This window comes from Sycon ciliatum, chromosome 1, assembly GCF_964019385.1.
Source record: "Sycon ciliatum chromosome 1, ocSycCili1.1, whole genome shotgun sequence".
NCBI classification, from domain to species: Eukaryota; Metazoa; Porifera; class Calcarea; order Leucosolenida; family Sycettidae; genus Sycon; species Sycon ciliatum.
In genome coordinates, this window is record NC_088643.1 from 82,027,419 (window position 1) to 82,039,904 (window position 12,486).

Below are 12,486 nucleotides of genomic sequence, written 5' to 3' on the forward strand. Positions count from 1 at the left end.
TGTAGATCTCCAGTAGACACATAAACTGTACATGACTCTCTGTGCATGTCAGGCCAGCTGGCCAGACAGAGATCGCAGTACAAAAAAACCTCGACGAGTATCGTACGATCCCGTATCCGTTCCACGCAGCTTCTACTGTCTACCGTATTTGTTGGGTCCTTTCCTTTCTTGGCCTTGCAGACTTGTGGGTCGATCTGTGGTCGGAGTCTCGACCATATGCGCGCGCGCGCGCACCCTAAAAAGTACCTACTGCTGCATGCTGGCACGCGAGCAAAGCGTGCTATAGCGCTAGAACTAACTTTGGTAAGCGCGACTTGATCGCGTGCAAACGTAACATTTTTTTTTAATTCGGCCATGCCAGTCGGCTACTATCATTTTCGTCTTGGGGGTTAGACAAGGGGAAGTACTCAAGTAGCCATGTAGCCCGCAGCTTTCGGCACCGGGAGTTGCAGCTCGCTCGACTTGACTCTACTAGTACTCGTACTACCAAGAGTAGATAAACTGTTTATCTACTCTTGGTACTACTGAGTGCAGAGGACCCACATGTGCACACCTTGATCTGGTGAGCTGCGTCGTGGGGATTTTGCAGTCAGATGTGCGACTGCGGGGCTCGAACCCGCGACCTCTTGGCCCACTTGGGACTTGGGTCGCAGGCGCAAGTGCAGTACCCAATGGCAATGTACTACCGGGGAGCCCGTAACATTTGTACTTTTTTTTTTTCAATCTGCTATATAGTTTTTTTATACAGTTGGCACCTAGTACCTATGACATCAGGGGATGGCCCACGCCTGGTAAAAAATAAATAAATAAAAACAAAAACAATGAGGAGCATTAAAGACAGTCAGTGCAGTGCGCACATGTTCACCGGTTTGAGTGCTACGCACATGCCACAGTTCAGAAATGCAAATTGCACTCAGCCGCCACCAGTTCGGTCGATGATGGTTGAGCTACTGCAACTCTGCTCCGGGACCGGTGTCCTCGGAGGGCCATAATGGCCGAGCGAAGAAGGGCGAACCCCAACCTGCATCTGATCCATGCCATTGTGATGGAGTAAGGCTCATTCTTCTTGTCGCTGATGATCAGTCCGAGCCGCTTGTAAAGGGCAGTTGCCGCCTTGCCTTGGCCTCCGGTGGCACTGAATACGAGGGGAACGAAGGTGGCATGCTCCACCTCACGAACACGCTCCTCATAATGCCGACGCTTCTCACGCTCATGCTTTGCGTATGCGGCGGGGATGGAGTGGACCGAGTTCGAACGAGCATGAGGGTTGAACACCCGAATATCAAAGAAAGCTCGCTCAAACCGGCCACCCCATACCCCGCTGGCAGCAACATCCAGCCTGGCACCATCCTCACGGATAGCCGTCCGGTGATGAAAATTCTCACCAGATAACGGCTGAAGGCGTGGCTCAATGCTGATATCATGAGCTGCTGATGTGAGCATGGTAGCGGTCAAGTCCCGCAGCTCGTTGTGCCGCAGAGACGGATAGCCACCTACTGGGCAAGACAAGGCGTGCGGGACAGTGAAGGCAGCTCCACAGGCACAGCTCTGGGGGAGATGGGGCGGGGTCCACCCGTAGCGGAGGCAGACAGCATCTCGAAACGCGCCCTTGTGTAGCGAGAACCCATGCTGCTTGAGTGGTCGACAGGTGAGCCAGTTCGACGCACCCTTTTCGGCCGCAAGATCCATGGACCTCTGCAGGTCTCCATCCACGCCATCGTACACCTCCTTGGCATGACGCTGCTCCTTCTTTCTGGCGTCTGCCCTGGCTTTAGCTTTGGCTGCCCTGGTGTTGTCCGCCTCCTCCTGTGGCGGTGTATCCTGGTTCAAAATGCGCTGAACTAAGCTCTCGGTGATCGTAAGTGAGGAAGGAAACTGGTTCACAAGAGATACTGGGGAGACAATCCCCATGCCTCCGTAGCGGCTTGGGAGCGCGAGAACTTGGCGTTCCGTCTCTCCGGGCTGGGGACGACCAAGAAGAGCGGGAATAAACGACTCGGAGATGGTGGACTCCAGCTGTTCGAGGTGCGGGGCAACTCCTGGCATTGTGCGGGCGATGAATGACCACTTGTGCCGGAGAACGTTGGTGTACACTGCGTAAGCTGCTTGTGGCTGAGTGGAGGCCACGGTGGATAACTCCCGGATCTCCTCTTGCCATGCCTTCACCTTCGCCAAAGCAAAGGAGGCCCTATACTCGGGTGATCCAAGGGCGGCTCCAAGGTGTCGGTTGCCGTCCGTCTTGATGACGATATCGGTGTCGGCGAAGATTGCCCGTGCAGCTTCAGCGCATTCGGGCTTAACAAGAAGAACCGACTTGGCTGCGTTAAGGTGATAGCCAAACTCTGGACCTCTCCGCTCGATGATGTCCCACCAGGCTCGGAGGCGGGGGATCTTCCCTGCTGCGTTGGCATCATCAGCATACCAGCTTTGCAGGGCGTCACTCTTGGCAGCGACTCGGATCAGCGGAATGGTGCCCAACGCGTACATTGCCATGGCCAATGGGTCGCCCTGGGTGGTACCTTCAACTGACATGATGGCCTCGCCATTCACGTAGAGAGCCGCCGGTGAGCGATACGTGTTGATGAGAGCCGGCGCGATTTCCGGACAGAGATGACGGATATTCTGGAGGCATACCTGTCTGTTGAGCGAGTTAAACGCGTTGAATGCGTCTGCAAACAGGACTCCCTCCACATCGTTCTGGTCGTAGGCGGTTCGCATGGCGTGGATGGCAGCCTCTATGCCTGACTCTTGCCCTCCACACAACTGGGATACTTCAAGAACGGGTCTCGAAGAATCGGGAATTCCGCAAGTACTCTATGGAGTATGCAGTGGAATTCAGATTGTATAAGGAGGTGAAGGCAAGAATGTGACATTGTGTTAGGCCTAAACTCGCTCGATTTTCATGTCAATTCCTAGCGTTTCAAAGTGATTTTTTTCCGTTTCTCTTCGTTGCCATAAAAGTCCCCTCTCTGCCATCTTCCTTTGGCCTTTATGAGGCGAGACTGGAAAGCCCCTTACATCGTCAGCAAGAATGGACAGTGTAGGGTCAACGGGATACATGCCAGGGCGGGAACACACTGTCACATTCTTGCCTTCACCTCCTTATACAACCTGAATTCCACTGCATACTCCATAGAGTACTTGCGGAATTCCCGATTGTATTTCGGAGGCTCCGGCTTCGAATGTGACAGTGTGATGTTCAAAGTGATGGTCAACATAGTGACACATTGTAGTATAGACAGTAGTATTAATATCAGCAACAGCACTGTAGCACAATAGCAAATAAGAGCCAAAAGTAATCAATGGATGAGTCCAAGCATGTCGTTATCACAAAGCAACCATACGGACACTAGCGGTACAAGTCACTCATGTAGAAAACCTTGCGCAAATCGGGTAGAAGCCGACTGCGGCCGATAATAATGGGAAATAAATGTATCCTGGGACTGCCAACCAGCCGTGGACAAGACATCCGCCATTGACACACCACGTTGGCGAGCAGCAGTGGTGGACGCACCACGGGTGGAGTCACGGAGCCCGAAAGTGCTCAATGCCACTATCGGTGAGAAGCGTAGTCAGCCACCGGGCAATGGTGGAGGAGGAAACCGGTTGATGCGGGGGGCGAGTCGACAAGAACAAATGAGACTGTTCCAGTGATGTACGATACTGCATGGTAGCGGCAAGGTACGCCATCAATGCCTTGACAGGGCATACGAGACCATCCTCGGCGTGACTAGGGAGGAAGAAACGGGATGGAGCAGTACCGGCACGTTGAGTCTTGGATGGGTTTGCGAGCATAAATTCCACTCCATCCGGGCACTGTTTCATGAACGCGGTATCCAGACCTTGCATTTCGGACACACGAGGTGCCTTAGCTAGCGCGACCAGCATGACTGTCTTCTGGCTCAGGGTCAAAAGCTGGAGACAGTCAGGGGCACCCAGGGTGCGGAGTCGGGTCAGAACGGCGCTGACAGGCCAAGTCTGGGGCTAGCGTGGCTTCGGTGGTCGCAGGTTTGCGGCCCCTTGCATGACCCGCTTCACAGCCGATGTCTGGCCAAGCGGGGTGCCATCGCCAGTCGTCGGTAGTGTTGAGGACAAGGCTGATCGGTATACATTCAGGGTCCGGTACTCTTTCCCCGTGGTGAACTCCTGAGCCAAGAAGTTCGCCACGCTCACCGCATCGACCGCCAAGGGATCGGTGTGCCTGCTACTACACCAGCCCAGCCATCGCTTCCATGCTGACTGGTACGACGCTGAGGTGCTGGTTCGCCACGACCCCACCCACAACGTGGCAGCTTGCGGCGAAAGTCCTTGCTGTGCTGCTGATTGCCGGAGATAGTCCAGGCGGCTAGCTGGAGGCGATCCCACAGTGGGTGGTGGCATGATTGGGGATCCAGGAGGAGATCTTCCATGACCGGAAGCTGAGTTGGAGGCAGAACAATCATCTCCAGCAAGAGAGGGTAGTACGGCTGAGATGGCCATGCCGGTGCTACGAGGACAGCGTTGCGGACTTGATGTTGGAGAACATACTGCAGGCATCGGCCCACTAACGCAATCGGAGGGAGCAGGTAACAGTTCTCCCACAGATAGGGCAGAACGGACAATGCATCCACTGCTTCCGCCTCCGGGTCCGGATGCCAACTGACGTACAGAGGGAGCTGGCTGTTGTGCCATGCGGCGAACAGGTCCCTCGTGAATGGTCCCAGCTGGTGATGTAGAGATTGGAAGACAGATCTCTTCAACATCCAGTCGCTGCTGTCGTCCACGATTGTCCTGGAGAGATAGTCTGCTGTGACATTCTCCACCCCGGGGACATGCACGGCCAGCAGGTGTATCTTACGGTCGGCTGCCCATTGCCAGATCTCGAGGGCCAGCTGACACAAACGATACGAGTGGGTGCCGCCCTGGTGGTTGACGTACGCCACTGCTGTTGTGTTGTCCATCTCCAGCCGGATCGTGCAGTCGTGACTGGAGGAAAAGAACATCTGCAGACCCAAGTGCGCTGCTTTCAGCTCCTTCCAGTTGATGTGGTAATCCATCTCTTCCATCCGCCAAGGCCCGCCGTCCATCTGGTGGTCGCTGGTAGCACCCCAGCCTGTATCGCAAGCATCTGTTGTCAGGCTTCTCGACGGTGGAGGGGTTACTATGGCCTTGCAGCACTGGGCAGGGCACAGTTCGACCCACCATTGTAGATCTGCTTGGGCCTCGGGCGGAAGCATGCGTCGCTGTCCCTCTGGTGCTCCCATAAGGCTGTTCAACATCCATTGAAGGCCGCGGCTGTGAGCCCTGGCCAGTGGAATAGCTTTGGTGCAGTCCTGGATCTTTCCCACAAGGCAACGTAGTTCCGGGAGAGAGGCTGTCGCCTTGTTGGCAATTCGCCGACACTCGTGCTGGAGGTGATTGAGCTTCCTGTTGGGGTAAGTGAAGATCATGCGCACTGAGTTGACCTCGATTCCGAGGAATTCTATCTCTTGACTGGGGCTCAGTTGTGACTTGGCATCGTTGATTGCAAATCCTAGATGTTCCAGGAGAAACACAGCTGCTTCTATGCCCTGGCGGACTGCTGCTGCTGTGGGTCCCAGAATGAGCCAATCGTCCAGGTACACGATCAGGCGCACGCCCAGAGACCTGAGCAATGCTGCCACGGGTTAGAGGATCTTGGTAAAGATTCTCGGTGAGTCCGAGAGACCGAATGGGAGGCAGGTGTACTCCCACAGGCTGCCCTTCCACTCCAAGCGAAGCCAACGGCGACTTGACGGGTGTACTGGAATTGAATGGAATGCATCCTTCAGATCCAGCTTTGCCATGAACCCGGCGGGTGGTAGAAGTTCTCGCACATTGTGGAGTGACTCCATCTTGAAATGAGCTGTGGTGACGAATTCGTTCAGGCGCTTCAAATTGAACAGTGGACGCCATCGGCCGTCCGATTTCGGCGTCACAAAATGGGTACTGATGAACTGCTGCCCCGTGTCCAGAGGCGTCATCTCGATGGACACTGAAGCTGCCATTTTCTCCAACTGCTCGCTCAGGCCCTGCTGTTCCTGCGCGGAGAGATGCGGAGGAGCTGGTATGGCATACTGTGTCGGAGTGGAGTGGAGTGGCACTCAGTATCCCACAACGCTGTCGAGCACAAAGGGGTCGGTGGTGACCTGATGCCAGTTGTGGATGGCAGTTTGGATGCGACCGGATGGACGACCATTGTTTACTATAGGCTGTAAATGCATGTGTGCGTGCTGAAATATAATAGGCATGGTTGGCTGGACCGATATTGGCACAGCGGAGACTGAGCTGGGACTGGCCACTGGCTCTATTGGCCGGAATGGCTCGGTTTCTCGGCTGGTGGGGCTCGGTTGGCTGAATGCCGATTGAACGGTCGGCGTTGTTGTTCGTACGGGCTGAAGCGCGGCCGGCTGAAGCCTCGACCCAGGGTGTCGGAATGGGTTGAGCGGCCAAATCCGCGGCTGAACCCATGGCGCTGCGGGAAATGCTGCCGGCTGCCACTGTGCACGGCCCCGCGACCACGAAAAGGCTGCCTGCCCATTGACCCAGAGGGCTGGTGCAATGCCTTGGATGCTTCTTGCAGTGCCGTACTCTCCTTGGCCCGTTTCGACAGCTCATCCGTGAATGCATCGCCAAATAGGCGCTTGCCAGACTGAGGCAGATCGTCTTTCACCAGCTTTGCCACGTCTGGATCGCCAGCCTCCAGCACTATGCTCCGGCGTGTCTGGGTAAGCATTGCGTTGGCATGTCCCAAGAGCACTAACGTCCGCTGGAATACGTCCAACATCTCATCCATGGGGACGAGCTTGCCTTCCAAGCGCTGCTCTATCGCACCACTCCAGGCACAGGTCAGCGGTCCCACAGCCACGTGCAGTGCAGTTTGCACTTGTGATAGTTTCTGATCAAGTGATTTTGGGTGCTTGCGCCCTGACCAGTTCGAAACTGACTCGTCCTCCCTTATTATTATTATTATTATTAAATTTTGAATAGGGCAGTCCCACAGGCCTAGGGCCTTTTTACAGGGTACCCTATGAAATGTTGAATAGATGAACGGAAGTTTCTGAGCAAGGAGATTGTGCGAATATCAGCAGGAAGCGCATTCCAACGATCAGAACCAAGAAAGCTAAGCGAGTATAAACCATAGCGGCGAGAAACTAAAGGAAGACTAAGTGACAACGTGGATTGAGAGCGTGTACGGGCTGAGGTTTGTGAAGTGGCAGTGCGAGGGAGGAAGCAGGTCGAGAGTAGTGGACTGCACAACTTATGGAGGGCTCGAAACACCAGTACAAACAGGCGAAATTGATATCTAAGGGAGATAGCAGCGAGATAGTTCCTAGCTAGAACAAGAGAAGCATCGTAGTACTTCGGGTAGCCAAAGACAATCCGAACAGCACGGTTGGAGATACACGTACGAGTAATGCAGTCCATTTTTTTTTTTTTTTTTTACTAAGTACACAACCTACTCGTCAGATTGCGAGACTTGGAGGCTGTGCGCAAATGCATTAGAGCCGTATTCAAGTTGGGCCTGAATGAAGGAACAGTAGAACACTCGTTTGGCAGCAGGTGTTAGATTGTGTTTGATTTTCCTGAACACAGCGAGTTTAGCGCCTATCTTGCGTTCCAGGAGCGTGATGTGATCTCGGTACGTAAGATGCTCATCGAACAGGAGGCCAAGGTATTTGATCGTGGCTGAAGGCGGTATGCTAGTGCTGTCAATTGACAATTGGAGATTAGCTGGGACCGCCTTGGACTTTGGGCGGAATATGATGAACTGTGTCTTTTACGCGTTAAGTTTAAGGCCGTGGTCCCGGAGGAAGTTGCGGATTGACAGAACGTCTCTGGCCAAGTCTGCAGTGAGCTTCTGTGGATCCCTTCCGGATTTGTAGACAGAAACGTCGTCAGCAAACTGACGGACCTTGGTACTAGCAACACCCTCTGGCAGTTTGCGGACAGCAAGATTGAACAAGACAGGTCCAAGGATAGATCCTTGAGGTACACCTCTGGAGGCAGAATAACAGGCACCTCTGCTAGACTTGGTGACAACTCTCTGCTGCCGGTCAGTAAGGTATGATGCGAACCAACGCAGTGCAACCCCTCCCACACCAATCTCGAACAGTTCTTGGAGGAGCAAACTGTGGTTGACAGTGTCGAAGGCTTTGGACATGTCGAGGAAAGCCGCAGCCACATACTCGTTCTGGTCTAGACTTTGACTCCAATCATTTGCCACCAGAGCGAGAAGATCGTCGCAGGAGTGGTTTTTGCGGTACGCAAACTGAACTGCAGGGAGGGATTCCATGTGACTGGCGCTATCCATGTATTGCGTAAGTTGCTCTAGCGCACACCTCTCGAGAAGTTTGGACATGAGAGGAAGGAGGGAGATGGGTCTGTAGTTGCGAGGGTCGGAAGCGTCCCCACGTTTGTGGACCCTTGGTGTGGAGAGCACGTCTGTGTTCGGCCGAGGATGCACGGATTGCATTTCCCGGCGTTCGTCGTCAGGCAATACACGACGGAAGTGTGTCTCTAAATAGTCATTCACTTCAGGTGGGGCATTGTATGTATATCGTTGACCCTGGGCCCCCCTGGGGTCGAACGGGTTTGCCATGCTCAAGTTTATTTGGCATGGTCACTTGGTCACCCGGACCCGTGAGCAAACCACTGGATGAATCATCCGTGGGGCCCACACCTTCATCCCGGCAGGTTCCTCGGAACTGCCTCAAGGGTCTGATGTCGGAAGGCGATGCCGCACGATCACGGTCATGCACTGGTTCCCGTGCTCGTGGTGGCATTGCTGAGGATGATTAATTCAGTGTCTCAGGTCGGGCGATGCCGACACTGGACTCATTGTGCTCTGCCGCCGATCCGGCAGGCGCATCATCCCGATGACTACCGATGACTATCATCAGCCATAAGCACAGTCTCCAATAATAGAACACCTTGGGGCGGCATTCAAAAAATAAAGTGCTCAGTCTCCATTATAAGCACACTGTGTACATTCATTATCTGTACCGGCGAAAAAAACCCTGAAATGTGTGTGTCTGACATGAATTTGGCATGGCAGCATGCCTCTGAAATGAGGTTGAAATAATAATGGAACAGTCTCCAATAAAGGAACGTCTCCATTTATAGCACGGGGCGGAGGTACATTGAAAAAAATAAAGGACCGTACGTGCTTATATAATAGAGATAATACGGTAGTTCGCATGCGCTGATCCCAAACCGCGGGAATCTCCAAGTTTCAACCACCTCTGAAGCTTGGAGAGCTTGGAGAGCTTTGGAGAGCCTCCTAAAATTCGGAGAGGATATAAGAACAGCTCTCGAACTTTTCGGAGAGTCTCCAACTTTTCCGAGAGGATTTAAGAACGCACCCTTGGTTCTAGCACTGGGCTAGCTGCCAGTAATGCCGCTGCTGCGATAGTGTTCGAAGCTGGTGTTCCAAGGAGAGAGTTGCACGTCGCGTTCAGTCTTTCGTGAGAAATAACACGACAAAATAAGAATAAGTCGAGCCTGTTGTGGAATCTGAGATTGGCGAGTCTTGAAGAACCAGAGCGCGACTCTGGGCAGAATGAGGCTGAAGGATGCAAGGGGAAAGTCGTGCTTATGCCCGAGGATGTCATGGTAGGACGAAGGTATGTGTCACACATTTTTTATTTGCTGATTTCCGCCTGGCATGGTCACCTCGACGTTCGTGATAGATGCTCACCCACCACTGATCGTCGAGGTGTCCTTGTCAGCCACGTAAACTATTCCTTCTTGGACATCGATGATTGAATTCCCTGGGTGTGTTCGGATCGTGGAGTTGAGAGTACTAGATGAAAGGTTGTATCGTGTCATTGCCTTCATGTGTTCATTATCCATCTACCGTATTTTCCGGGGTATAAGCCGCACCGGGGTATAAGCCGCACCCCCCTTTTTGAGGCAAAATATTGACTAAAAGTTGGTATTCGGAGTATAAGCCGCACCCACAAACCAAGATTTTTCACACTCATTGACAAATGGCCTTTCTACAAATTTATTATGGTTATGGAGCTAAATATGAAGTGTTAGTGCATCACAGGTTGCTGCAGAGATGTTGGTGTATTGCTGTGTTGACTACAGATCACCCCATGTCATCTGCACTATTATTATTATTATTATTATTTAAAAATTCGACGAGGAGACAATAATTTTAATATGGCAATAAGTAGGACGAGCTGAAGCGACATGTGGACTACTATATTAACAATGTAAGCGATGGAGACGATGCAAGAAACAACCTAAAGGGTAAGGAATAATACATGTAAGAAGAAAAAGGGCAATGGAAAAAAAAGATGATTCGAACAAGTTTTCGTACAACACTCTTCAGGAATCACCGTTGTACTAAAGAACAAAAATGAGAACAAAGGAAATAATTATAGCAATCAAGGTAGGGTGACACGATACAATGACAGCACTGGAATATCGAGGTGCGATTTCTCACAAAAGTGTGCAGAAAACAAGGGTATACAAGTAAGAACTAAGCGTGACAAGTGTGTATCAGCAACAAAAACAAAAAAGTGAGAACGAATGATAATAATAACAATAATAAACAAGAAGGTGACAAAACACATTTAGGCACAAGTGGCAACAACGTTGCCACACTACAAAACAGAACATTATTTGAACAATTTTAGGGTAATAACACTATCTTTCTGGACACACAAATTCGGCTTATGAATGCGCTGACAAACAGCTTCCAAAACTTGTAACTGCAAAAGATAACCGTGACGAGCACGGCACATAACAGAAAAACAGGAATCAGAATAAGTACGACAACAGTCAGTACTAGAAACCAAATGATTGTATACTGAAGACTTGTTATTACGAGACGGACGCACACAATCTCGACTCACGCGCACACCCTCACACTCACTCTCACCCCCGCTCAGCTCACCTTCTCCCTCACTGTCCGAATCAGAACCTGCTCCGTCATCCACCGCGGCTTGACTCTCCTCCTCACTTGCATCGTCCTGCGTCTCACCTTCACCACCCACGCCAACCGTGAATGCCGTTGCCTTCACGTCAGTCGTCGTCCTTTCCGATTGTTTCCTTTGTATTTTTACCGTGAATTCATAGGTCCGGTTGTAATCTGCTGTAGATCTCCGTGGTCTGTCATTTGCTGCTTTGTTTTGTGGATTAGTTGTTGTTGTTGTTGGATGTGAACCTGGTGTTGTTGTTGGATGCGAAGCTGGTGTTGTTGTTGCAGCCATGGTTGTTGGTCTTTCTGTTGAATCCAGCTCTGGTTCCGGTGGGACAAATCGACCGCCGCGGGTGCTCTCCACCAACACAGACCTCGAAGGAGGAGGGTCAGGGGGAGGCAGAGGTGCTGTCACCACTCGAGGCACAGCTCCATGCAAAGCACCCAGAGGCACAGACTTAGGCACACCCGAGGGCTGCACCAATGGCGGTTCCGCACGCACCTCCAAAGAGCTGCCAAGCTCAAGCCCGTCCAACACAGATGTCAGAGGGGGAGCGGCAGACAGCGGCAGGGAACTATCCTGCCGTCTAGGTGATGGGTTTTTCCTAGGCCTCCCGCGTTTGGGCCTCTCAGATTGCGCACTGGGTGGAAGGATGATAGTAATAATTATAATTATCGCTTATTGTGATACTGAAAATGCTCAAAATCAAACACCAGCGCATAGCCATAGGCGATACTGACTGTACTACCGGTATTCCAAAAGGTAGATCTACCCGACTCCCTCGCCTGCCATTTACAGTGCACTAGTGGTCACCCCACCCGGGGATTTTGGATCATTGTCTACTGATGAGGTTTATCTTGTAACCAATGCCGTACTAACGAGGGTAGTAGACCTGTTGTACTCTCAAAAATTGATTTAGTGCAATTATGGTTACTTCATCCACAAGAAATCATGACCGCATGATACTTATACTGCACTATAAATTGAATTGGTTATTGCATGTGCATGACTGTTCAGTTACTGCACCACTTTCGACAAGAGTACATACAACAAATGTAGTAATGCATATCCTGGTTATGTAACTGTTGCTTTAGCTTGCATTCATTTGGTATTACTATCTGATGACCCCTGATCAGCACTATGGTATACATGATGACATAGTGTTAGGAGAAAAGGAAGGACTTAGACCAGGGGTACAGCAAAACAAACTTGTGACGCTTTGCAGGCAGCCATGAAATATGACCATTTGTATGAAAGAAAAGAAGGTGCAGTTGACGGCCATTTCATCTCTCCGCACTACATTGTATTTTCTAAAAGAGTCTAGCTACTCTTGCAGGAAGGGGCCAGGACCATTGTTATGGCCAACATTGTGTCAAGTTATTCAATGATAGCTGTACATGTACCACCGCTGTAGACTTCTATGCGTGGTCTAGAATAGTGAAGGGACATCCCAATCAGGGAGTCATCAGATCTGACAGCTCCCTCACCCCCTGATTCCAATCAGGCCTTGTGCAATCATACCTTGCACAGCCATGTTTCGCACACAAAGTTAGAC

General features: G+C 51.6%; 1 protein-coding gene across 1 annotated transcript; it reads right to left on the reverse strand.

The window, feature by feature from the left end:
* Window positions 1–4,169: 4,169 nt before the first annotated feature.
* Window positions 4,170–6,005, reverse strand: LOC135808157 (uncharacterized). The gene is made up of 2 exons (XM_065321309.1): window positions 5,713–6,005; window positions 4,170–5,625 (listed from the first exon to the last, which is right to left on the reverse strand). Exons 1-2 carry the CDS (start codon window positions 6,003–6,005, stop codon window positions 4,170–4,172), a joined length of 1,749 nt encoding a protein of 582 aa, XP_065177381.1.
* Between the last annotated feature and the right edge of the window lie 6,481 nt (window positions 6,006–12,486).